Source organism: Ochotona princeps, chromosome 11 (genome assembly GCF_030435755.1).
Source record: "Ochotona princeps isolate mOchPri1 chromosome 11, mOchPri1.hap1, whole genome shotgun sequence".
Lineage (NCBI taxonomy): Eukaryota > Metazoa > Chordata > Mammalia > Lagomorpha > Ochotonidae > Ochotona > Ochotona princeps.
The window spans coordinates 72902939-72929852 of record NC_080842.1 but is presented as its reverse complement, the minus strand read 5'-3'; the positions used below and the strand labels follow the sequence as shown (position 1 = coordinate 72929852).

The window sequence follows — 26914 nt, the reverse complement described above, 5'->3', positions numbered from 1 at the left end:
TAAGAGCTGAGCGCACACAGGTGGGCCTCACGGTGATGACTAGCAGAGGGTTCGACAGAAGCAGCGTCTCAGGGCCCGCAGTGCCTGGCAAGCAGCGCTCGGGCAGCAGACGGAAGACGCAGGAGCAGCTGCAAAGGTAGGGGTCAGCCACACTGGCCTTTCCTGCCATTTCCTGTAGAGGCCGTGCCACGTGCCTCCGGGTACTGCGGGGCGGGGGGTCCTAGGGCACAAGTCAGGGAGCGGGGAGTTCAGCCCTCGCTGCTGGGCCGAGCACTCTGCAGGGGCTGCGAGTGCAGCCTGCCCCGTGAACGTGAAGCACAAGGCCCACCTCTTTTCTTCACCTCTGTGTAAGTTTGCTTATTTGTCAAAGTTTAAATGAAGTCACTTGCTGCTTAAAGAAATATTTTATCCCCCCACACTGCCTGATAGAGCCCATGTCTGGCAGCTTTTCTGGATGTGTGAGCGTGTGCCTGGCCAACCCCTCACACCTGTCCCCTGCGTCGGGATGCACTTGCCTCACCCCTGCCCGGACTTGGGTCCCTCCCCCAGACGGCACTGTCCCCCTGCAGGAAGTCCTGCCTCCTTGGGGTGGAAGCCTGGGGAGGGCCTGCCGCCTGCGTGCAGTGCTGCGCTGCGTCCTCTGGCTGGTGAGGATGGAGACAGATGCACTCACAATCCTGCGTGCAGTGCTGCGCTGCGTCCTCTGGCTGGTGAGGATGGAGACAGATGCACTCACAATCCTGCGTGCAGTGCTGCGCTGCGTCCTCTGGTTGTGAGGATGGAGACAGATGCACTCACAATCCTGCCGTGACTTTATGTCCAAATATTTTCCCTATTTGGGCTTACCTTCATGATTGGGAACCAGCCTTGTGGCCTAGTGAGTTAGCCGTCAGCTGCAGTGCTGGTACCTTGTAAGGGCTGCTCCACTGCTCCCCCAATGTCCTGGGAAAGCAGTGGGAGGACGGCCCCAGTCATTGGGACTTGTACCTGGGTGGGAGACGGGAAGAAACTCCTGGCTCTGGCTCTGGCTCTGGCTGTTGCAGCCATTGGCAGAGTAAAGCAGCAGATGGAAGACCTCTCTCTCAGACTTTCAGATAAGTAAAATGCATCTTTTAGAAAAATTTCATGATTGTCTCTTTCAAATATTATTTGGAATTTTTGAAGACTTCCGATCTTATTTGGTTGGACCAGTGTTGTACCCTAGGTTAACCTGCCACTTGGAGTGCCAGAATCCGTACGAGTGTCTGGGTCCTGGCTGGCTGCTGCACTCCAATCCAGCTCCCTCCTAACGCACCTGGGCAAGCATTGAAACAGGTCTGTAGGAAGCGCTGGGGAGCCCAGAGCTTCTGGGTCACTCATGCAGGGGCCTGTGGACTTCGGCCACTTTATCTGGCCACTAATGGGGAACAGGATTGTGCCGGAGTCCGGCTCCAGCCGAGAGTTCGGAGCTCGGGAAGGGTGCGTGGAGTCGGCGATAAAGAAAGACACAGACACTGACACTTGGTGCATTCTCACAACAGCCCAAGAAAAAGCTGTCCTTTTTATTTACTCAAAACCTCACAAGCTTCTGCACAAGCAACTAATTGTTCTATTTTTTTACTTCAAGACTAAGGGGGCATGTACAGACATTCGGTCACTCTGTCTGCACTTCAGGGCTAAGCAGGTGTCCCCAGAGATAATTCTTTAAAACACTGTATTCATATTCTTCAAAGCAAGCCATTATTCATTCTTCAACAGTAGCCATGGAGCGGCAGCCAGGACTCCAAGGCCAAGGCACATGCGATTGATTACCTGCTAATCAGTAGTACATTCCTACCACATTTCTATTTCTACAACTTGCCCATTATTCAATGGGAAAATAGTTTACAAGGGAAAAAATATAAATCTAAAAACAAAAATTACAAATATTAAATCCCTCTACAACTATAGACCCTGCAACCCCATAAATAAAACAATAATCAAAAGCATTTTTCTTTAATAAAAGCATCCTTAATTCTTCTAGCTAAAAATTATAAAAGCGGCTAAAACAGCTACCTTTTCTATGCTCCAAAAAATTGCAAAAACAGGCTAGCCTATAAAATAACAATAACTATACTTATTGCCATAGCAATTTCAGCTCTCACTTCCATCACTTGCATTCCCGTGGGTCCACTGGGTGCTACCTGACTGGCCAGGCCCTGGAAAGGAGGCAGATCCGCCTCACCTGTGACCTCCTGTCTTCCTGCTGCCTCCTGGCCTTGAACCAGTCATTATTTTAGAGCAGGACACTCGTGCAGTGCTCCCAACAGGATTGGAGTGGAGCAGCTGGAACTTGAACCAGTGCCCATTTGGGAGGCCACTGCTGCAAACGGTCTCAGCTGATGCTGCTCTGGCACCGGCCACGCAGAGAAACTATTAAATCCCCATCTCTGGGCACATTGCTTGTTCAGGGAGCTTGTCTTTGCAAAATTTTAGCTAGCTATATTTTGTAATTTTAAAAAAGATTTATCTATTTTTTTATTAGAAAGATTTACAGAGAGAAGGAGAGAGACAGAAAGATCTTCCATCCCCTGGTTCACTCCCCAAATGGCTGCAATGGCTGGAGCTGAGCTGATATGAAGCCAGGAGCCAGAGGCCTCCTCCAAGTCTGCTATGTGGATACATGGCCCTGGGCCACGGGTAGGGAGCTGGATGGGAAGCGGAGCTGCCGGGACATGAACGGGCGCCCATATGGGATGCCAACGCTTGCAAGTGGAGGATTAGCCAGTGTAGCCATTGAGCTGGGCCTTGTATTTTGCGATCTTAAAAAAAAAAAGCTTTCTGCCTAACCCTGAGAAGAAGCTGGCACTGCCTTCGGAAGTTTGGGCAGTAAAGGAGCTGGTGTTTGAGCTTTTGTGTGCACAGAATGTAGCTTGTTCCCAGCACACTCCGCTGCCGTGTTCTGGGTCAGTGCGTCTTGCTGGCTGTCCCTGTGCTGTTTCTCTCCCGTGGGAACCAGCTGCTTCACAACTAGGAACATTCAGTTGCTGGCCATTGAATTTCGGCAGGAGACAAAAAGGCCTGTTTGTGGTTGTGGGGGTTCATCTTGCTTACCACCAACCTGCCAGTTTTCTCATCCCCTCCCACCGAAAAGTGAGTAAAAACCAACTCAAGCCATTATCCTGGTCGGGTGAAAGTCAGGAAAAGTTTTGGATCTTAGAACAGCAAATTTTTGTATGCTTTGTAACTTTAGCAAAAATGTAGTTAAAAATAAAACTGACATGGTAATGAAAGAGTAGCCAGTAAGAGTAAAATGAGGGGCAGTGCAGTGGCCCAGTTGGCTACTCCAGTCGCCATGTGGGTGCCAGTTTATGTCCTGATTACTCCCTGCTTGTGGCCTGGGAAAGCAATGGAGGATGCTCCAAGTTCTTGGGACCCTGCACCTGCATGGGAGACCTGGAGGAAGTCCCTGGCTCCTGGCTGCAAATCGGCTCAGCTCCAGCAATTGTGGCCATTTGGGGAGTGAACCAGTGGATGGAAGAGCTTTCTGCATCTCTCTATAAATATGCCTTTCCAATGAAAATAAATAAATCTTTAAAAATATGAGGCAGCAAAGTAGAGGAAGCATTTGACCTTATAGAGGATAAAGTTGTACTGGTTTTTTTCCCCAGGCAGTTGTTGAAAATGCATCAGTGTGGTCAGCACAGCAGAGAGCCCGGCTGTGTGTGTGCTGCGTGTGGGAGCAGGAGCCGTTGTCCAGAACACTGTCTCCAGGGGGCACTGGTTCCAGGAGTGGCTAAGAGGCCAGCTTTGGTCACCTGCAGATCCTGGCACGCCTGGCTCAAACCCTGGCTTCCAGTCCAGCACAGGAGGTGGCAGGTGATGGCCTGGGGCCCGGGTCCTGGCGCTCACATGGGGCCTGGATGGGGTGTTGAGTTCCTGGCTTAGGCGTGCTTCGGCCATGGCTGTTTTGGGCATTTGGAGAGGGGCACAGTGTGTGGAAGGAAGATGTCCTTCTCTTTGTCTCTGCATTTCAAATAAAGTAAGACTAAGAAAATGCTCGAAAAATTACTTCTTCAGGATTCATTCCCTGAAATCTTCATTGTGATGTGCTTGTGTGGGCGCTGCTGACTGCTGTTTGGTTGCCAGCCCTCTGCAGCTGCAGGAGTTTAAGTAGAATTGTTTCCTTGGAAAAGTTTTATAAACATTGCAGCATACAGTGGCTTTGTACCCCTCTCCCATTCCTTTATGGAACAATGCTTAGTGACCCCTCTGATGTGCTGGAGGTGAGGGGCACTGTCCCACAGAGGGCCCGGCTGTCCCCACAGAAGGCCCGGAGTGCCGGCCTGCTGTCCCCACAGAGGGCCCGGGGTGCCGGCCTGCTGTCCCCACAGAGGGCCCGGGGTGCCGGCCTGCTGTCCCCACAGAGGGCCCGGGGTGCCTGCCTGCTGTCCCCACAGAGGGCCCGGGGTGCCTGCCTGCTGTCCCCACAGAGGGCCCGGGGTGCCTGCCTGCTGTCCCCACAGAGGGCCCGGGGTGCCTGCCTGCTGTCCCCACAGAGGGCCCGGGGTGCCTGCCTGCTGTCCCCACAGAGGGCCCGGGGTGCCTGCCTGCTGTCCCCACAGAGGGCCCGGGGTGCCGGCCGGCTGTCCCCTGCTCAGGCTCTGAATGCCTGGGCTGCAGTGCAGGTGAGCTTGGTCTTGGATTCATGTTCTGAGTCTGCTGCTCCTCTACTGTTGGAACTTAACAGCCATTTCGCTCTCCAGCTTAGATACAGAAATCTTGAGGGGACAGTGGCCTGCTGTGTGTGGGAACGTTGGCATGTACCTGTCAATTCAGCCTTGGTCAGTCTCCTGGATCCCTTGACTGGGGGTGGGCTGCCTGCCACGTCCTGGCCCAGGACCCTGTGTTGAGCAGTCGGATCTGGAGGCACAGGAATAGACGTGATCCGATCAGCTCAGAGCCCTTAGTGGCTTGCTCTGGCGTGAGGTCCCAAGGAGGGCAGGCAGCCTGACGCTGGCGGGGGGTGTTCTCAGCAGGCTCCTGGGCCTCTGTGCTTGTGCTCCCTGCAGCAGGGAGACGCCACTGCACGTAAGGACCCTGAGACTGCCAGTGCTCCTGGGTCTCCTGTGACCGCTGGGGTGGCCAGTGTGAGTGCCCGCTCTGCTCCCCGGAGCCCTCTACCTGCATGCTGCCAGCAGCAGTTTCTCCAGGTCTGTGAGAACCCTGCCACTCGTTCCAGCCAGGGCTACTTCTGGGTGAGTCCTGGTGATGGGTCTCAGGTTCCCCTCCTCCCAGGAGTTATGGTGCCACAGGGCAGGCCTTGCTGCCTGTGAAACTCCCACCTGGTCTCTGAGCCCACACACTGGTGCCCGGAAACATGTAGCCATGATGGGGTCCTGTCTGACAGTGGCTGCAGACGAGGTGGGAATACAGAGTATCACAAGCCAGGTGCAGGTGCACGGAGCAGGGTCATGGAGTAGGATCTGAGGGTGCAGGTGCACGGAGCAGGGTCATGGAGTAGGATCTGAGGGTGCACAGGGCAGGGTCATGGACTAGGATCTGAAGGTGCAGGTGCACAGAACAGGGTCATGGAGTAGGATCTGAGGGTGCACAGAGCAGGGTCATGGACTAGGATCTGAGGGTGCACGGAGCAGGGTCATGGAGTAGGATCTGAGGGTGCAGGTGCACAGAGCAGGGTCATGCAGTAGGATCTGAGGGGGAGTTAGCCAAGAGCTCGGCGGGGAGCTCTCCAGTGCTGCTGGAGCAGCTCCCGGGGAGACCCAGAGCAGCAGTCCTGAGAGCTGGGTGTTGTTGAGCATGTCATCCACTTGGTACTGGTCTGTTGCTGGCTGCTTCCCTTCCCATGCAGTCCTTGCCAGTGTAGCTGTGAATACAGTGGACACAGCTCAGTGCTTGCTCTGGGTCCTCAGGAGACCCCAGTGAACCTCGGGCCACTGGAGGGGCAGCAGCACACGGAGGAATGAGGTCTTTCTCCCAGGGACTAGGCCTCCCAAATCAATCAGTGAATCTTAAAAAAAAAAAAAAAAGAAAAGCGTATTCAGGGCACGCTTTGTTCTTCCTGGAGCTGTGTCTGGGACTTTAGGAGAGGGAGGCTGACCCCAGGCGCTCCTGACGTCAGTGATGTTGGCTGGCAGAAGCTCAGGGCGGAGTGTGCCATCTCCGGTTCCTTGCTCTGTGGGCAGGCCTAGAACCGCGCATGTATTGCTGAATACTAGGACTGTTTCTAACAGGAGTATCCCCCTGGGTGTTCTGAATGACATTGCTAGAAAAAAATTTGTGGATCTGTATTGTTTTTCGTCTTTTTTTTTTAAATGTTAGGTTATTAATTGCAGCGATCTCTCGGACAATAGTGTTAAAAAAAAAAAAAAAGAAAACCAGCTAAGAGCATCTGTTACAGAGCCACGGGGGTCTGCTCGCCCCGCACGGTGCCAGGTCTGCTTGCCCCGCACGGTGCCAGGTCTGCTGTGGAGCGAGGGGCAGATGCTGGGATGCAGACCGTGCCTGTGGCGTGGGGAGAGCGGCTCGGGGCTGCTCGCTCTGCTGCTTGCCCCCGCCATCTGCAGCTCTGTGCTCCGTCTAGGTCCAGTAGTGCTGGTTTAGGCTGGCGTGATGGAAAAGCCTGTGAGAACAGCCTGGGGAGTAGTGGGGTAGCTGACTCATGGCGGGGACCTGTTGGAGAGAAACACACAGGAGGTTTTTGTGGGAGGATGGAGAGGACAACAGGGTCTCTTCGTGTCAGGGCTGACCCAGTGGGCAGCTGACCGCTCATACAGACCCTGGGAGACTACCAGGGTGGCCGCAGTGACAGCTCCTGCCCTCCTCCGGAGACCCCATCTCACAGCCTTGGCCCGGCTAGGAGCAGAACTGCGGGTGGAAGCTCCCATGTCTGACTCTCAAACACATGCATAAAACATTTAGAGAGCGAGAATGAGAGAGACCCAGGAAGCTGTAAGTCTGCACTGGCTCAGAATGTGCCATTGGTTCAAGTTTGTTCATGTAGGCTGCCTGCACTGAAGGCCGAGCCCGGGCTCCCCCGCCTGTGGGCTCTCTCACCCCGAGGTCCAGCCCGGGCTCCCCCGCCTGTGGGCTCTCTCACCCCGAGGTCCAGCCCGGGCTCCCCCGCCTGTGGGCTCTCTCACCCCGAGGTCCAGCCCGGGCTCCCCCGCCTGTGGGCTCTCTCACCCCGAGGTCCAGCCCTGGGCTCCATCTGTTTTCTTGGCGGTTTGCAACAAGAGGAGGCAACCCCTGCATATCGAGTCAGTTTTACCAGGATTCTTTTCTTCCGGTCTCTGGGACCAGGCAGCAGCACCTGTTGCCCCTGAAATGAACCCGCACACCTTATCTGCTCATGTATGTGGGACTTACGTAGTCAGAGAAATTGTAATACTGTGTACCTTGTTTTCTTTTTCTAACATTCAAGTAGATCTTTCTTATCTTTGGCTCAGAATGTTAGGGTTTTATTTGCATCTAAGGAAAAAATTACCAGGCAACCATGGCTGCTTTGTTCTTTAAAAGGTTTGCAGCAAACAAGGTTGACTGATTAACAGTAAACAGACTATTTCTGTTTCTTCCCTTTCCTCACCTTCACATTAAAAAAAGAATAAATAGGCCCGGCGGCGTGGCCTAGTGGCTAAAGTCCTCGCCTTGAACGTGCCGGGATCCCATGTGGGCGCCGGTTCTAATCCCGGCAGCTCCACTTCCCATCCAGCTCCCTGCTTGTGGCCTGGAAAAGCAGTTGAGGATGGCCCAAAGCATTGGGACCCTACACCCGCGTGGGAGACCTGGAAGAGGTTCCTGGTTCCCGGCATCAGATCGGCGCGCACCGGCCGTTGCGGCTCACTTGGGGAGTGAATTATCGGACGGAAGATCTTCCTCTCTGTTTCTCCTCCTCTCTGTATATCTGACTTTGTAATAAAATAAATAAATCTTAAAAAAAAAAAAAGAATAAATAGGGCCAGGCGGCGTAGCCTAGCGGCTAAAGTCCTCTCCTTGAATGCACCGGGATCCCATATGGGCGCCGGTTCTAATCCCAGCTGCTCCACTTCCCATCCAGCTCCCTGCTTGTGGCCTGGGAAAGCAGTCGAGGACGGCCCAATGCATTGGGACCCTGCACCCACGAGGGAGACCCGGAAGAGGTTCCTGGTTCCCGGCATCGGATCGGTGCGCACCGGCCGTTGCACTCACTTAGGGAGTGAATCATCAGACAGAAGCTGTTCCTCTCTGTCTCTCCGCTCTGTATATCTGACTTTGTAATAAAAAAAAAAAAATCTTTTTTTTTTTAAAAAAGAATGAAATACCTAGGAATATATCCAGAACACTTGTTTTATGAGAAACCAACATGCACTCCTATGCTCATAGCAGCACAATCAGTAATTGCAAAAACATGGAAGCAACCAAAATGCCCATTAACAGAGGATTGGATAAGAAAGCTATGGTTCATCTACTCCATGGAATACTACTCAGCTATTAAAAAAAACAAAATGCAGTTCTTTGTGGCCAAATGGGCCAAACTGGAAACCATAATGCTAAGGGAAATGAGCCAATCCCAAAAGGTTAAATACCACATGTTTGCCTTAATTTAAGATGATATGATGTTATGTATAACATGTTATGTTTTGAATGTTATATGTTGTGTATAAACTAAAATTGAAGTATAGGTGAGGTGGTCACAGAAGGTGGCTGGGAACTCGCATTTACTTTTAACATATTGGTTACTCATTACTATGTCAATTAATTCCATAATGATGTAAATTTTTGCTGATGGTATGTTGGAGCTTTCAATTGACTGGGATGATACTCTGCTGGCTCTGTCTTCAGACCAGAGAGGGTATACCTAAGAAGCCGTTGAACTTGACTGGACAATAAGATGCTGGACTCTATGTTTGGTATACGCTTGCAATGGGGAAATCTCAACTGAACTTGAGCTGTGGTTATGCAACAAGGTGGAGGAATCCACCACGGTGGGAGGGTTTGGGGAGGGGTGGGGAGAACCCAAGTATCTATGTAACTGTGTCACATAATACAATGTAATTAATGAAGTTAAATAATAAATAATTAAAAAAAGAATAAAATACAACAGACCATGTGATACTGAATAAAATAAATATTAAAACATTAAAAAAAAGAGTAAACAAAGGGCTTGTGTTGTAGCATCCCCTCCCTGGCAGCTCTGTGCCCAGGACAAAGGGAAGCAGTGCAGGATGCCCACGGGCCCGGGCCCCTGCCACCTGCCCAGGAGACTCAGGTGGCTCCTGGCAGCCTGGCTGCACACTCTGGCCATTGTAGCTGTGTGAGGGGCAAGGGGCCCAGCGGACAGAGGGTCTGAGTGCTTGGGCCCGGGTCCTGCCACCGCAGGGGACCTTGAGGGACAGCCTTCAGTCCTGCCTGGGGTCCTTGACCTCTACCAGTACTCAGACTGCTGTAACTGCCTTTTTCTAGACAGAGGCACATTTATGGAGAGGGAAAGATCTTCCTTCACCATTCCATCCTCAACTAGCCACAAACGCTGGGGCTGGGCAGGCCAAAGCCAGGAGCTGCCCCTGACTCTGTTTTGGTGCGGGGAACCAAGACCTTGGGCCATTTTCTAATGTTTTCTGAGGTGCTTTAGTAGGGAACTGGATTGGAAGTGGAGCAGCTGGGACTCAAACCACTGCCCGTACAGGCAGCAGCTTATTGTGCCGCACGGCAGGCCTCCTCCCCAGTCCCAACCTTTGCACCATCGGGGGGAGAGCCAGTGAGTAGATCTTTCTCAGTCTCTCCCTCTTGCTACTTCTGATTTTCAAATAAATAAATCTGAAAAAAGTGTAAGCAGAATAAATTAAAGAGCTTCATGGGACCAGATCACTGCTTCTTTAATTCTGTATTTATGTTCAGTCCGTGATAGTCTCCGCACACTGCCATTAAGTCCTTGGAATTGGGCTGTTTTCTATTTCAAGCAGGCTGGTTTTCCTTTTTTTTTAAAGTTTCACAAGAGCACTGTTTAAATTGATTTATTTTTTCTTACAAAGTTGCTTTTCTGTATCTGAATCATTGGTTTTTGTTCCATAATGACATCACTTTCTGCATGAACAGTCTGTTGGTGGGCGCCTTCACAGCAGTGTGATCTGAGTGGAGTGGGCCTCTTGGTTGGATGGCTGTGATTCGGTGCCAGGCAGTGTGCCTGCTGGGTCCCAGGGCTGGGTCATGTTCTGGGTGCCAGGCAGTGTGTCTGCTGGGTGCCAGGCAGTGTACCTGCTGGGTCCCAGGGCTGGGTCATGTTCTGGGTGCCAGGCAGTGTACCTGCTGGGTCCCAGGGCTGGGTCATGTTCTGGGTGCCAGGCAGTGTGTCTGCTGGGTGCCAGGCAGTGTACCTGCTGGGTCCCAGGGCTGGGTCATGTTCTGGGTGCCAGGCAGTGTGTCTGCTGGGTGCCAGGCAGTGTACCTGCTGGGTCCCAGGGCTGGGTCATGTTCTGGGTGCCAGGCAGTGTGCCTGCTGGGTCCCAGGGCTGGGTCATGTTCACACCTGTGCCCTTTGGTTCATCCCTTCCTGGTCCCTCAGAGACCTCATCCACCTATTTTTGAAAGTTTGTGAAAAGGAGAATTTAAAATTAAGACATTTATTCTGGTGCAAGAAATTTTTACATCTACACATGGTGGCTTTTCACAATGCATAGAGGTGTGTAGGTATGTTTCCCATGAACTTTTTGAAGCGCATGCATTAAAACTTTTTTTTTAAGATTTATTTTAAGTGTGGGGGAAATGTGCAATGTGAAAGATTTATTTATTTTTATTGAACAGGCATATATAGGGCCCGGCGGCGTGGCCTAGCGGCTGAAGTCGTCACCTTGAACACCCCAGGATCGGTTCTAATCCCAGCTGCTCCACTTCCCATCTAGCTCCCTGCTTGTGGCCTGGGAAAGCAGTCGAGGACAGCCCAGTGCATTGGGACCCTGCACCTGTGTGGGAGACCTGGAGGAGGTTCCTGGTTCCCGGCATCGGATCGGCGCGCAGCGGCCATTGCGGCTCACTTGGGGAGTGAATCATCGGATGGAAGATCTTTCTCTCTGTCTCTCCTCCTCTCTGTATATCTGACTTTGTAATAAAATAAATAAATCTTAAAAAAAAAAAAAGAAAAGAAAAGGCATATATACAGAGAAAAGGAAAGACAGAAAGATCTTCCATCTGCTGGTGCACTCCCCAAGTGGCTGCTGAGCTGATCCGAAGCCAGCAACCAGGAGCCTCTTCCAGGTCTCCCACACGGGTGCAGGGTCCCAAGGCCCTGGGCCGTCCTCGACTGCATTCCCAGGCCACAGCAGGGAGCTGGGTGGGAAGTGGAGCCGCCGGGACCAGTGCTCTAATGTGGAATTCCAGCCTCTGAGGTGGTGGTTCAGCCCCTGTGCCACAGTGCTTGCCCCTCAATTTTTGCACCAAAATAAGCTTGTCTTTTAATTCTATTTCCCTGCAGCCTTTTGGGAGGGCCCTAGTGTTTTTTTTCTTTATTTTTAAAAGATTTATCTATCTATTTCTTTTCTTTTTTAAAAAAGTTTATTTATTCTTATTTTTTATTACAAAGTCAGATATACAGAGAGGAGGAGAGACAGAGAGGAAGATCTTCCGTCCGATGATTCACTCCCCAAGTGTGCCGCAACGGGCCAGTGCTGTGCTGATCCGATGCCGGGAACCAGGAACCTCTTCCAGGTCTCCCAGGCGGGTGCAGGGTCCCAATGCATTGGGCCGTCCTCAACTGCTTTCCCAGGCCACAAGCAGGGAGCTGGATGGGAAGTGGAGCTGCCGGGATTAGAACTGGCACCCACATGGGATCCCGGCACGTTCAAGGCGAGGACTTTAGCCGCTAGGCCACGCCGCCGGGCCCTTATCTATCTATTTCAAAGGCAGAATGAGAGGTATCTTCCATTGCTTCGCTTACTCCCCAAACAGTTGCAAGGCCAGAGCTTGGCTTTTCCACGTCAGGAGGCAGGGGCGTCCTCTGGACTTTGGAGTCGAAAGATCTTAGTTTCTTCATTTAAATGAATTTTTTCCCTTTGTTTGGAAGGGGGGCGAGTGAGGGAGGCGAGAAGTGCATATGCATGTTACGTACAATCTTATATACACTGCTTTCCTTCCCAGATGGCTGCACAGCCAGGGCTGCCTCAGGCGGGAGCCCAGGACTCCCATCTGGGTCCTGGCTGAGGACAGCAGGACCCATGCATTTGAGCCTATTAGTAGGAAGGTGGGAGGGAGCGGAGCCGGGGCTTGAACCCGAGTCCAGCACTGCTGTCCTGCAGGCGTATTGGTGTTGGTGTCTGCGTGGACAGTTCCTCTCCTGATCCCCACCGGAAAACAGCAGAGATCAGATTTCTCTGGCAGTGAGCCGTTTTGCCCTTGACAGATGTTGTTCTGTTTGGACTTGTCCGATGTGCTCTCGGGTTGGTGACTGTGTCAGGGTCAGTGCTGATGGGCACAGCTGGTCACCAAGAGATGTCCGCTGCCTGCTGTGTGTGTCTGCCCAGTGATGGGCTGCTTGTGAGATGCTACTGGACATTGATTTGAAAACAACCACTTTGTTTGTTTTGATTCTGTAGACCCTAAAAGGAGACTGCCATGAATGGTGATACCCGGGCCGCGGTGGTGACCTCGCCACCCCCGACCACGGCCCCTCACAAGGAGAGGTACTTCGACAGAGTGGATGAGAACAGTCCAGAATACCTGCGGGAGAGGAACATGGCGCCCGACCTCCGCCAGGACTTCAACATGATGGAGCAGAAGAAGAGAGTGTCCATGATCCTGCAGAGCCCTGTGAGCCGAGAAGCTTCTCTGTGTGTGTGTCTGTGGGCAGTTGGCGCTGTCTGCTCTCCTGTGTGTCTGTGCTGGGCAGTTGGCGCTGTCTGCTCTGCTGTGTGTCTGTGCTGGGCAGTTGGCGCGGTCTGCTCTGCTGTGTGTCTGTGGGCAGTTGGCGCTGTCTGCTCTGCTGTGTGTCTGTGCTGGGCAGTTGGCGCTGTCTGCTCTGCTGTGTGTCTGTGCTGGGCAGTTGGCGCTGTCTGCTCTGCCTGTGTGTCTGTTGGCAGTTGGCGCTGTCTGCTCTCCTGTGTGTCTGTGGGCAGTTGGCGCTGTCTGCTCTGCCTGTGTGTCTGTGGGCAGTTGGCGCTGTCTGCTCTGCCTGTGTGTCTGTGGGCAGTTGGCGCTGTCTGCTCTGCTGTGTGTCTGTGGGCAGTTGGCGCTGTCTGCTCTGCCTGTGTGTCTGTGGGCAGTTGGCGCTGTCTGCTCTGCCTGTGTGTCTGTGGGCAGTTGGCGCTGTCTGCTCTCCTGTGTGTCTGTGGGCAGTTGGCGCTCGCTGTCTGCTCTGCTGTGTGTCTGTGCTGGGCAGTTGGCGCTGTCTGCTCTGCTGTGTGTCTGTGCTGGGCAGTTGGCGCTGTCTGCTCTGCTGTGTGTCTGTGGGCAGTTGGCGCTGTCTGCTCTGCTGTGTGTCTGTGGGCAGTTGGCGCTGTCTGCTCTGCCTGTGTGTCTGTGGGCAGTTGGCGCTGTCTGCTCTGCCTGTGTGTCTGTGGGCAGTTGGCGCTGTCTGCTCTCCTGTGTGTCTGTGGGCAGTTGGCGCTCGCTGTCTGCTCTGCTGTGTGTCTGTGGGCAGTTGGCGCTGTCTGCTCTGCTGTGTGTCTGTGGGCAGTTGGCGCTGTCTGCTCTGCCTGTGTGTCTGTGGGCAGTTGGCGCTGTCTGCTCTGCCTGTGTGTCTGTGGGCAGTTGGCGCTGTCTGCTCTCCTGTGTGTCTGTGGGCAGTTGGCGCTCGCTGTCTGCTCTGCTGTGTGTCTGTGGGCAGTTGGCGCTGTCTGCTCTCCTGTGTGTCTGTGGGCAGTTGGCGCTCGCTGTCTGCTCTGCCTGTGTGTCTGTGCTGGGCAGTTGGCGCTGTCTGCTCTGCCTGTGTGTCTGTGCTGGGCAGTTGGCGCTGTCTGCTCCCTGTGCCTGCCCTGCCTCTCCGGCTTGGAACACTTTAAAAGTGAAGGTTTCCTTCGACGCCTGTGGCCGGTCCTCCAGCTGTGCCCAGCTGTGCCCAGCTGCAGGTGCCTGTGCCAGCAGCACTGTCTTCACAGTTCCGTGGCTTCATGCTGGGACCCTTGAGCAGCTTTTTTGTTCGTTTGTCTGTTTAGATTTGTTTTTCTTCTTCTAAATCTGTTTTTCCCGTCGGGTCGGGAGGCGCGGTGTGGCCCTGTCTGCCTTTTGTGTGTGATGTGGATTGTCTCACGTGCTGTCAGGGCACCGAGATTCTGCAGTACAGACGGGATGGAAAGGCCTTCACTCTAATAGATTTTGTTTCATTGTTACTTTAAAAACTTAACTTAATTTTTAAAGATTTATTTTTACTGAAAACTCAGATATACAGAAAGGAGACAGAGAGGAAGATCGTCCATCTTCTGGTTCGCTCCTCAAGTGGCCACAACAACCAGATCTGAGCTGATCCAAAGCCAGCAGCCAGGAGCCTCTTCCAGGTCTCCCATTCAGGTGCAGGGTCCCAAATCTTTGGGCCGTCCTCGACTGCTTTCCCAGGCCACAGGCAGGGAGCTGGATGGGAAGTGGGGCTGCCAGGATTAGAACCTGCGCCCACATGGGATCCCGGCACATACAAGGTGAAGACTTTAGCTGCTAGGCTACTGCACCGGGCCCTAAAAATTAATTTAGTTTTTTAAAGAATTGTTTGAAATAGTTCGAGAGAGATCTTACATGTGCTGCTTCACTGCCCAGGTGGTTGCAATCACGGGCTTCTCGCAGTGGTAGCAGGGGCCCAGACACTTGGGCCGTCCACTGCTACTTTTCCTAGGCCATTGACAGGAAGGTGGATTGGAAGTGGAGCAGCCAAGATGTTAACTGGCACCCACAGAGAGCAGCTTTACCCACCATGCCTCAGTGCCACCGCTGTTTTTCAGTACACATGGTTAAGTGCACACAGGTTCAGTGTGTGTGTGTGTCTCTGGATATACATACATGTGCACACACACACACTCAGCACTTTGGTAACCTCCCTTATCAAGTCTCAAAAGTTACAGTCCAGTAGGAGAAGATAAAAAGAAAAAATTAGCACAAGCAGGCCAGGCTGAGGTGCCAGCAAGGTCCCCCTGAGGGTGTATGTGGTCAGAGGCCCAGCAGGGAGGCATGGAGGCCCAGGCTGGCTTAGGGTGCCCGTGGTCAGAGAGCTGGGACCTCCACCAGGACTTGAGTGTGATGGAGCAGAAGAAGGAGTCCATGGCCCTGGAAGGCCCCTGGGGGCCTGGAGGCCGAGATGGGCGCAGCTGTGTGAGTGTGGCACGAAGAGAACGCCTTCCAGATGGGAGTGGACGTTGGGTCAGACCGCGAGCCGAGCCGCGCTATGGGAGCCGTTTGTTACACAGCTGGGATTGCAGAGAGGAGCGGGGTGACTCCACCTGTGCCTCTGAGAGGGGGCGGGGCTTGGGGCCCTGGCTGGGCGTCAGGTGCACAGGTTGTCTGCAGCCGGAGAAGTGTGATTCTGCCCAGAGCAGGCCTGGGGTTTACTTAGTGTCCTGTCTCAGTACTGGTCAGCTTTGCATTCACAAAAACTGGTTGTATAACCTTTTTGACTAACAATATGCCAAGAGCATTGATTGTGTCTGACTGCTGCTGTTGAGGGCGTGCCCGGCGCCCTGGTGGGTCCAGAGGCAGCGTGAGGCGTGCCCGGCGCCCTGGTGGGTCCAGAGGCAGCGTGAGGGGTGCCCGGCGCCCTGGTGGGTCCAGAGGCAGCGTGAGGGGTGCCCGGCGCCCTGGTGGGTCCAGAGGCAGCGTGAGGGGTGCCCGGCGCCCTGGTGGGTCCAGAGGCAGCGTGAGGCGTGCCCGGAGCCCTGGTGGTTCTAGAGGCAGCGTGAGGGGTGCCCGGCGCCCTGGTGGGTCTGGAGGCAGCGTGAGGGCGTGCCCGGCGCCCTGGTGGGTCCAGAGGCAGCGTGAGGTGTGCCCGGCACCCTGGTGGGTCTGGAGGCAGCGTGAGGGCGTGCCCGGCGCCCTGGTGGGTCCGGAGGCAGTGTCCTTGCCGAGACATCTTTGAGCACATTCTGCATCGCTTCCTTGGAGTAGATTCGGAGGACTGGAGTTCCCGCTCAAGTTGTTCAGCTTTTCTGTTGTTAAAATGCTTCTGAGAAAGCATGTGTGATTCACATCCGCAGTGGTTGAGCATGGAGACTTGTGTGTTTCTCAGCCTGCATGGAAACGGGAGACCTGGTTCCTGCGGTCCTTACCCTGCACCCTGCTTCCCTCCTCACCCCTGCCAGCCTTCTCACTGTGGGCCTGCTTCCGCTAGGCGTTCTGTGAAGAACTGGAGTCCATGATACAAGAGCAGTTTAAGAAGGGGAAGAATCCTACGGGCCTGCTGGCTTTACAGCAAATCGCAGACTTCATGACCACGAACGTCCCCAACGTGTACCCAGCGGCGCCGCAAGGAGGGATGGCCGCCTTAAACATGAGTGAGTACAGTCCGGGCAGGGCTGGTTCCTGGGCACAGCTGTGATGTGCAGTGGTCCAGGCGGGGCCGGTTCCTGCCTGTGTGCAGCTGTGATGCGCAGTGGTCCAGGCGGGGCCGGTTCCTGCCTGGGCACAGCTGTGATGTGCAGTGGTCCAGGAGGGGCCGGTTCCTGCCTGTGTGCAGCTGTGATGCGCAGTGGTCCAGGCGGGGCCGGTTCCTGCCTGTGTGCAGCTGTGACGTGCAGTGGTCCAGGCGGGGCCGGTTCCTGCCTGTGTGCAGCTGTGATGCGCAGTGGTCCCGGAGGTTCCTGCGTGCACCTGTGACATGCTGGAGCATTTGAACATGGAGGTGTTTTCAGGCACGGGAGGAGATGGGTTGTGAACTTGAACTGTTTTGTGTTTTTTCATAAGCTAATGAACATCTGTTACTTACCCAAAAAAATATTTCGAAAGAGCTACACAGAGAGGGGAAGACAGATCTTCCATTTGTTGGTTCACTTCCCAGATGTTTGTAATGGCCAGTGCTGGGCCAGGCTGGAGCATGGAGCCGGGAGCTTCCTCCTGGTCTCACGTGGGTGCAGGGACCCAATGCCTTGGGCCATCCTCAGCTCCTTTTCCAGGCATATTAGCAGGGAACTGGATTAGGGGTGGAACAGCTGAGACGCAAACCAGTGCATGTCTGGGCTGCTGGTGCTGCAGGCAGTGGCTTAACCTGCTGTGTCGCTGTGCCACCCCATTTACCCAGACCCCCCACGTGGGTCAGGACCCAAGCGCTTGAGCCATCTTCTGCTGTGTCCGTGGCTTGCAAGCAGGGAGCCGGTGGGAAGTGGAGCGGCCAGGACTTGAACCAGCAGCCGTTTGGGATACCAGCATTACATAGGAAGGCTTAATTTGCACCACAGTGCCAGCCCAGAAATGTTTTAAACAGCTAATTTAGCTTCATAGGCACAGGGCTGCCTTTTACTTTGTACTTTTAGAGCTGTGCTTTTCAAAGCATCCATCTGAGGGAAGGAATTCACTCGCGTGCTCTCCGCAGACCTTCCGATGCTTTTTTTTGTTTTTTAAGGATTTATTTGTTTTTATTACAAAGTCAGATATACAGAGAGGAGGAGAGACAGAGAGGAAGATCTTCCATCCGATGATTCACTCCCCAAGTGGCCACAACGGCTGCAGCTGAGCTGATCCGAAGCCAGGCGCCAGGAACCTCTTCCAGGTCTCCCACACGGGTGCAGGGTTCCAAGGCTTTGGGCCGTCCTCCACTGCTTTCCCAGGCCACAGGCAGGGAGCTGGATGGGAAGTGGAGCAGCCGGGACTTGAACCAGTGGTCATAGGAGATGCTTTGTCATAGTGCTAGCCTGTACATTTTGTGTTTATCAAAAAGCCTTTAAATAGCTCCTTTTTACTATATATGTATTTATTGCTCTACATTGCCTTCCAAGTATGTTTCTGCTGCATGCCATGGATCTGACTATCTTTTATCTAAAGATTTTTGACTTGAGTATCATAATGTTGATACTGTGTTGGAGAACATGATCTTTGTGAAATGATTTTGAAGTTTTAAGACTCAATTCCTGAGCTGATGTGGATGATAAACATCTCAGAACCGTTTTTACTCAGTAAGAAATTATTTTAAGATTGCATTGCAGGGCCTGGCGCAGTACCCTAGGGGTAAAAGTCCTCGCCTGGAGTGTGCAGGGATCCCGTGTGGGCGCCGGTTCGTGTCCTGGTGCCCTGCTTCCCATCCTTGCACCCATGTGGGAGACCCGGAAGAGCTCCTGGCTCCTGGCTTTGGATTGACTCAGCTCTGGCCGTTGCGGCCGCTTGGGGAGTGAATCAGCAGAAGGAAAATCTTCCTCTCTGTGTCTCCTCCTCTCTGAATATCTGACTTTCCAATAATAATAAGTGTGTGAAAAAAAGGATTGAATTGCATACTTTATACAATTTTGTTTTTCATTTTTTATCTTTTAAAAAATATTTATTTATGGGCCCTGTGCGAAAGCGTAGTGGCTGAATCTTCACCTTGCATCTGCCAGGATACTCTGTGTGTGCAACAGTTTGTGTCCCAGCAGCTCCACTTCCCATCCAGCTCCCTGCCTGTGGCCTGGGAAAGCAGTGGAGGACGGCCCAAAGCCTTGGGACCCTGCACCTGCATGAGAGACCTGGAAGAAGCTCCTGGCTTAGGATCTGCTCAGCTCCAGTTGCTTCAGCCACTTGGGAAATGAACCAGTGGATGGAAGATCTTTCTGTTTCTCCTCTCTGCAAACCTGCCTTTCCAATAAAAAAAAAAATAAGTAAATCTTTATATTTGGAAGGCAGAAAGAGAATGATAGAGATAGAGAGGTGGTTCTTTTTTTCACAGTTTCCCACCCCAAAGGCCCACAGGAGCCAGGTCTGGGCCAGGCCAACTATTTCCTCCTGGACTCTGGTCTCGGGGCAGGATCCCCTGTGTGGTCTATCTGCTGCTTTCCCCCAGGTGCTATGGCAGGGAGTTGGACTGAGAGTCCAAAGCTGGGCTTGCACCTGCGTGGGTGGCATGCTGGATCTGTGCTTACAAGGAAACATCACAGCCTTGAATTCTACTAGCAAAGAAGAAGAAACATTCTTTAAAGTCTTTAGGATTAAGACAGAAGCTGGGAGAGCGGCTCAGGCACAGCCAGTTAACCCTTTGTTCTGTGGCACTGGCGTCCCATGTGGGCCCTGTGAGCTAGCTGCTCCACTTCTGGTCTGTTTCTCTGCTTATGTCCTGGGAAGGCAGCGGAGGATGGCTCAGGTCCTTGGGCCTCTGCACCCACGTGCGAGACCCAGATGAAGCTCCTGGTTCCTGGCTTTGGACCAGCTCAGCTCTGGCTGTGTGGCCATTTGGGGAGTGAACTAGCAGATGGAAGAGCTCTTTTCCTCTCTGTAACCCTGACTTTGTGGTGGATAAGTAAATCTTAAAAAAAAATGGAGAGAGGGAGGGGGGAGTGAGGGAGAGAAAGGAAAGACGAAAGCAAGAATCAAGGTGACCGATGTCACTGTTGATTTCAGGTCTTGGTATGGTGACCCCGGTGAATGACCTCAGAGGCTCGGATTCGATCGCATACGACAAAGGGGAGAAGCTGCTTCGCTGCAAGCTGGCCGCCTTCTACCGCCTGGCCGACCTCTTTGGGTGGTCCCAGCTCATCTACAACCACATCACCGTGAGTGGGAGTGGGTGGTGGCCAGGGCACTGAGCTTCCGTGGACACAGCCCTCTGGGAACCTGCTGTGATGGGGTACAGCCTGGAAGAGCTGCCTTGCACTCTGCCTTGATCATTGCACACCTGCAGTTGTGCCAGAAGCCCAGCTCTGGTAACATTCCATCCATGCATGTTCTGTGAACCACTTCTCAGCTCTGTGAGGCTTTCTTTTCTTCTTCCTTTTTATTTTCAAAGATTTATTTATTTATATTGGAAAGACATCAGACTTACGAAAAGAAGCAGAGAGAAAAATTTTCCATCCACTGGTTTTCTCCCAAATAGCTCCAACAGCTGGAGCTGAACCAGTCCTAAGCCAGGAGCCTCTTCTGGGTCTCCCACACGGGTGCAGGGTCCCAAGGCTTTGGGCCGTCCTCGACTGCTTTCCCAGGCCACAAGCAGGGAGCTGGATGGGAAGAGGGGCAGTGGGACATGAGCTGACACCCTTATGGGATCCTGGCACTTGCAAGGTGAGCATTTAGCCAATTGAAAGCCATTGTGCTGGGCTCTAGGCCCTCTCGCGCTCGTTCGCGCTCTCTCTCTCTCTCTTTTTTTCCAGTTTGTTGTACATATCCTAGTAGCTGTGTCCTCTCTGTCAGATTGTGACAGCAGGTGAGCTGCTTCCCAACCTGTGAGCAGTGAGCAGCTCAGCCCGGCTTCTCCGTCTGTCTTGCTTGTGTCCAGTAGTTTGCCTTTTCTGTGGCACTATCTCGGAGGAGCCAGGTCCTGCCAGCAGCCCCAGGCAGTCTCACACACTCTCTCAGACTTAGGCCTCCTTCCTGTTTTCCAAGTGTCTCACCCCATCGCCTCCCAAAAACCAGGGGAGCCCTCTGATGCCTGCAGCCGTGCTGAGCACGGCCTCTGTCCTAGCTCTACCTGCAGCCATGCTGAGTACGGCCCCTGTCCCTGCTCTGTCTGCAGGTGTTCTGAGCACGGCCCCAGTCCCAGCTCTGTCTGCAGGTGTTCTGGGCACGGCCCCTGTCCCAGCTCTGTCTGCAGGTGTTCTGAGCACGGCCCCTGTCCCAGCTCTGTCTGCAGCTGTGCTGAGCACGGCCCCTGTCCCAGCTCTGTCTGCAGGTGTTCTGAGCACGGCCCCTGTCCCAGCTCTGTCTGCAGCTGTGCTGAGCACGGCCCCTGTCCCAGCTCTGTCTGCAGCCACGCTGAGTACGGCCCCTGTCCCAGCTCTGTCTGCAGCTGTTCTGAGCACGGCCCCTGTCCCAGCTCTGTCTGCAGGTGTTCTGAGCACGGCCCCTGTCCCAGCTCTGTCTGCAGCCACGCTGAGTACGGCCCCTGTCCCAGCTCTGTCTGCAGCTGTTCTGAGCACGGCCCCTGTCCCAGCTCTGTCTGCAGCTGTTCTGAGCACGGCCCCTGTCCCAGCTCTGTCTGCAGGTGTTCTGAGCACGGCCCCTGTCCCAGCTCTGTCTGCAGGTGTGCTGAGCACGGCCCCTGTCCCAGCTCTGTCTGCAGGTGTGCTGAGCACGGCCCCTGTCCCAGCTCTGTCTGCAGCTGTGCTGAGCACGGCCCCTGTCCCAGCTCTGTCTGCAGCTGTGCTGAGCACGGCCCCTGTCCCAGCTCTGTCTGCAGCTGGCCTGGGCTCCTGCTTGCTTCTGTTTGAGTCCATTGGCAGGCACTGTTTTCTCCCTCAATCTCATGTGGAGTATTTTCTCTCCTTAAACTGCTTCTTTCCTTTGATTTTTAAACTTGTTTCATTTTTTTTCGATTTAATTTCTTTTATTTGATATTGAAATTAATGATCTGGTGCCTCCGGCTGTAGCATGTGCACCTCACATGGGCGTTTTAAGGTTAAGCTGCCGTCTGGACGGGCTGCGCCCTATGTTGCAGTGCCTGGTTTGGGTCCCAGCTGCTCTGTGCATCCCCCAGCACCCTGCGCACGCTCCCGGAAGGTAGCGGATCCTGGCCAGAGGACCTAGGTCTCTCCCACCTATGTGGGAGCCCCGAGGGAGCTCCTGGCTCCTGGGTGCAGCCTGACCGAGCAGGTTCTTGGGGAAACCAGCAGATGGAGCGTCTGTCCTATTCTGCCTTCCGCCTTGCATCAAGGACAGAGTTGGCAGGCCAGCCAGTACTGCCTGAAGCATCCAGTGTTAATAAGTACTTGGCTGGCCTTTCCGCATGTGAACTCAACAACCAGCAGGACTTCCTCAGAGGCCGTGTGGACGTGGGGGTCCCTGTGGGCCCGGGGCTTCATCGAGGGTGTGGGGGTCCCTGTGGGCCCGGGGCTTCATAGAGGCTGTGAGGGTCCCTGTGGGCACAGGGCTTTGGGCACTTGTTCCTGGTTTCTGCTACAGATAAGTTGTTCTTTCTCTGGTCTCCTTGTCACTGCTAAAGTGAGTTTTATATATATATATTTTTTTGAATTCTGTGGTACAATTTCATATTGGCTGGGATTCCCCCCCAAACTCCCATCCCCGACAGATTTTCCCCATTTTACTAAAATAGTGTAGTCTCTCATAAGGAATCATAACTACATCAGTCTTATTGAAGTGTGCCCCGACATCGTTGGTACAGTGTCAGTCAGGCCCGCATCCCGTTGTCTGCCCGTGTCCACAGTGTCACTGGGCGTCCATCTTTGGTCTGAGAGCAGAGATGCACGTTCCATCATCCCCTGAAGTGAAGCTTTTTAAGGTGAGGAATCTGCAGAGCTTCTTTTCCATCTATGTTCATTTACTTGAAGGAACAGTAGGAGAGGTGTGCACGGAGAGCAACCTCTTCCACTTGTTGGCTGCTTCCCAAATGCCCACAACAGCCAGGGCCGGGCTGGGGCCCCACGCGTGGGCCGTCACTGCCCGCCCCTAAGCGCATGAGCAGAAAGCAGGCGGGAAGCAGCTGAGCTGGGTCTTGCAGCGGCAGCTTCCCCTGCTTGCTGTACGCCAGCTCAGTGAGCGTTTCACAATGTAAGCCTGACGCTTGACACCCCACGCATCCATTCTGCGCATTGCTTGCTAGTGTGCCGACACACTGGTGGGTTGGCTCCATGGAGACTCTGGCTCTGGGACCAAGCCTGGCACGTGGCAGCTTGTTTCAGGAGAATGAAGACCTACACTGTCTTAGAGGATGGTGAGCGGGAGCCCTGACTGGGCCTTTTAGTGCTGGGTCATCGGGCCCTGCCAGGGCTACCCTTGCCCCTTGCACTGGACTTGGTGTTCTGGTGTGGACTTGATGCCTGAAGAGTTAGAGTGGAAGAAGGAGTACCTGGCAGTCTGTGGGTGTGAAGACGCTGTTGACTGGGGTCCTGACGCAATGTCGTAGAAACCACTTGAGTTGCTTAAAAGGCTCTTTGCTCCTTTAAATTGGCAGAATTCGAATGCTGGGCGTTCACACTTCATACGTGAACTCCTCATTCCAGATTAGCTCGTGAAACAGAGCTGGCGTCTTGAGTTTGCCGTGTGTGTGTGTTTGCCTGTCAGGTGACAGAGCTGCTGCAAGGTCGTAAGGGCCTCTGTCCCTCCTGGGGGAAGGTCGTGAGGATTTGAGAGCACTGACAGATGTAAGAGGATTGGAGCTGATCCGGTTAGATCCGGTTGTCTGTGAGTGTAGTGACAGGCCAGGCAGTCAGGGAGCTGGCTGTCCTGCCTTGGTGGGCCCTGACTGATGGCTGCACCTTTCCATCCTGGTGTGGGTGGCCACCTAGAGGGCATGGCAGGGGCTTGGTGCTGCTCCATTACAGTGCTTTGTGCTGGAGACAGGAGACCTTTGGTGGAGGGGGCTGTGTGTGTGTGTGTGTGTGTTTAATAAGATTTTATTTATTATTTGAAAGGCAGGCTTAAGAGACTGTCTTTCATCAAAATGGCTGCAATGACCAGTGCTGGTCCAGATGGAAGCTTCTTTCAGGTCTCTCATGTGGGCATGGGGGCCAAACACTTGGATGATCCCCCACTGCTTCCCCAGGGGACCAAAGTAGAGCAACCAGGACACAAACCAGTGCCTGTATGGGAGGCCAGCATCACAGGAGGCAGCGTAATTCACTACACCACAGTGCCGGCCAGGAGCCACAGTGTCTGCAGGAGACAGCGTTGGGGTGCATGGTTACCACCAGCACATGAAGGCTTGCTACCCAAAGCTTCATCCCTCCTGCCTCAAGATGGGTGGTGGCTGGGCACATGGGCGGCCAGAGGGCCGTGCTCTGTCCCCACTGGGCGCTCTTCATCCCCTCAGACTCTGAGCACTGGGTTATTTCTTGCTTTTCCTGTTGAATGTGCTCACCTACTAAGCTCAAGATTTAGAAAAACACTGCACTGTGCAGATGTGTGGATTATGACAGCTTAAATAATCAAGTTTTTTTTTAAAGATTTTTATTATTATTGGAAAGCCGGATATACAGAGAGGAGGAGAGACAGAGAAGAAGAGCTTCTATCCGATGATTCACTCCCCAAGTGAGCCGCAACGGGCCGGTGCGCGCCTATCCGATGCCGGGAACCTGGAACCTCTTCCGGGTCTCCCTCGCGGGTGCAGGGTCCCAAAGCTTTGGGCCATCCTCGACTGCCTTCCTAGGCCACAAGCAGGGAGCTGGATGGGAAGTGGAGCTGCCGGGATTAGAACCCGCGCCCATATGGGATCCGGGAGCGTTCAAGGCGAGGACTTTAGCCGCTGCCAGGCCCAATAATCAAGTTTTTTTAGAAGATTTATTTTTTATTGGAAAGTCAGATATACAGAGAGAAGGAGAGACAGAAAGATCTTCCATCCTCTGGTTCACTCCCCACGTGGCTGCAATGGCCGGAGCTGGACCAGCCCAAAGCCAGGAGCTTCTTTTGGGTCTTCCACATGGGTGCAGGGGCCCAAGCAGTTTGCCGTCGTCTTCTGCTTCCCCAGGCATATCACCTGGGGACTGGATTGGAATTGGAGCAGCTGGAACTTGAACCAGTGTCCCTAAGGGTTGCTGGAAGCTCAGGCAGAGACTTTACATACTGTGCAACAGCACTACCTACAGAGTGGAAAATGTGTGACTGATTCAACAACCTGAGAGGATGCTGTCAACTGTGAAGTGTCATTACACAGACGCTGTGGAAACACGACACGCTGAAGGTGATGACACGAGCACCTTTGGAATAGCTGTGTGACGTCTGTGTGGATGGAAGGCAGGTGGTGCCATGGCATGAGGCCGGGGACTCTCCTGCTCGCAGGGCACAGCCAGCCAGCCAGCCGGGGACTCTCCTGCTCGCAGGGCACAGCCAGCCAGCCAGCCGGGGACTCTCCTGCTCGCAGGGCACAGCCAGCCAGCCAGCCAGCCGGGGACTCTCCTGCTCGCAGGGCACAGCCAGCCAGCCAGCCGGGGACTCTCCTGCTCGCAGGGCACAGCCAGCCAGCCAGCCGGGGACTCTCCTGCTCGCAGGGCACAGCCAGCCAGCCAGCCAGCCGGGGACTCTCGTGCTCGCAGGGCACAGCCAGCCAGCCAGCCAGCCGGGGACTCTCCTGCTCGCAGGGCACAGCCAGCCAGCCAGCCGGGGACTCTCCTGCTCGCAGGGCACAGCCAGCCAGCCAGCCGGGGACTCTCGTGCTCGCAGGGCACAGCCAGCCAGCCAGCCGGGGACTCTCGTGCTCGCAGGGCACAGCCAGCCAGCCAGCCAGCCGGGGACTCTCGTGCTTGCAGGGCACAGCCAGCCAGCCAGCCGGGGACTCTCGTGCTCGCAGGGCACAGCCAGCCAGCCAGCCGGGGACTCTCGTGCTCGCAGGGCACAGCCAGCCAGCCAGCCGGGGACTCTCGTGCTCGCAGGGCACAGCCAGCCAGCCAGCCAGCCGGGGACTCTCGTGCTTGCAGGGCACAGCCAGCCAGCCAGCCAGCCGGGGACTCTCCTGCTCGCAGGGCACAGCCAGCCAGCCAGCCAGAGACTCCTGCTCGCAGGGCACAGCCAGCCAGCCGGGGACTCTCCTGCTCACAGGGCACAGCCAGCCAGCCGGGGACTCTCGTGCTCGCAGGGCACAGCCAGCCAGCCAGCCAGCCGGGGACTCTCCTGCTCGCAGGGCACAGCCAGCCAGCCGGGGACTCTCCTGCTCGCAGGGCACAGCCAGCCAGCCAGCCAGCCGGGGACTCTCGTGCTTGCAGGGCACAGCCAGCCAGCCAGCCGGGGACTCTCCTGCTCGCAGGGCACAGCCAGCCAGCCAGCCGGGGACTCTCCTGCTCGCAGGGCACAGCCAGCCAGCCAGCCGGGGACTCTCCTGCTCGCAGGGCACAGCCAGCCAGCCAGCCGGGGACTCTCGTGCTCGCAGGGCACAGCCAGCCAGCCAGCCAGCCGGGGACTCTCGTGCTCGCAGGGCACAGCCAGCCAGCCAGCCGGGGACTCTCGTGCTCGCAGGGCACAGCCAGCCAGCCAGCCGGGGACTCTCGTGCTCGCAGGGCACAGCCAGCCAGCCAGCCGGGGACTCTCGTGCTCGCAGGGCACAGCCAGCCAGCCAGCCGGGGACTCTCGTGCTCGCAGGGCACAGCCAGCCAGCCAGCCAGCCGGGGACTCTCGTGCTTGCAGGGCACAGCCAGCCAGCCAGCCAGCCGGGGACTCTCCTGCTCGCAGGGCACAGCCAGCCAGCCAGCCAGAGACTCCTGCTCGCAGGGCACAGCCAGCCAGCCGGGGACTCTCCTGCTCGCAGGGCACAGCCAGCCAGCCGGGGACTCTCGTGCTCGCAGGGCACAGCCAGCCAGCCGGGGACTCTCCTGCTCGCAGGGCACAGCCAGCCAGCCAGCCAGCCGGGGACTCTCGTGCTTGCAGGGCACAGCCAGCCAGCCAGCCAGCCGGGGACTCTCCTGCTCGCAGGGCACAGCCAGCCAGCCAGCCAGAGACTCCTGCTCGCAGGGCACAGCCAGCCAGCCGGGGACTCTCCTGCTCGCAGGGCACAGCCAGCCAGCCGGGGACTCTCGTGCTCGCAGGGCACAGCCAGCCAGCCAGCCAGCCGGGGACTCTCGTGCTCGCAGGGCACAGCCAGCCAGCCAGCCAGCCGGGGACTCTCCTGCTCGCAGGGCACAGCCAGCCAGCCAGCCAGCCGGGGACTCTCCTGCTCGCAGGGCACAGCCAGCCAGCCGGGGACTCTCCTGCTCGCAGGGCACAGCCAGCCAGCCGGGGACTCTCCTGCTCGCAGGGCACAGCCAGCCAGCCAGCCAGCCGGGGACTCTCCTGCTCGCAGGGCATAGCCAGCCAGCCGGGGACTCTCGTGCTCGCAGGGCACAGCCAGCCAGCCGGGGACTCTCGTGCTCGCAGGGCACAGCCAGCCAGCCGGGGACTCTCCTGCTCGCAGGGCACAGCCAGCCAGCCGGGGACTCTCCTGCTCGCAGGGCACAGCCAG

The 26914-nt window shown here is 55.1% G+C and overlaps 1 protein-coding gene across 11 annotated transcripts in view; it reads left to right on the top strand.

Moving 5' to 3' along the window:
• ADD1 (adducin 1) overlaps positions 1-26914 on the top strand; it is a 73261-nt gene that overhangs the window by 16401 nt on the left and 29946 nt on the right. For 10 of the 11 annotated variants that reach the window (XM_058670339.1, XM_058670337.1, XM_058670335.1 and 7 more), the window contains exons 2-4: positions 12543-12756; positions 16253-16415; positions 19441-19592. In XM_058670339.1, coding sequence (XP_058526322.1) covers positions 12562-12756; positions 16253-16415; positions 19441-19592 — 510 coding nt within the window. In that variant the 5' untranslated portion in view covers positions 12543-12561. Of the gene's footprint in view, positions 1-5199; positions 5217-12542; positions 12757-16252; positions 16416-19440; positions 19593-26914 lie in introns of those variants that run through there. The other variant, XM_058670333.1, reaches the window with a different exon arrangement.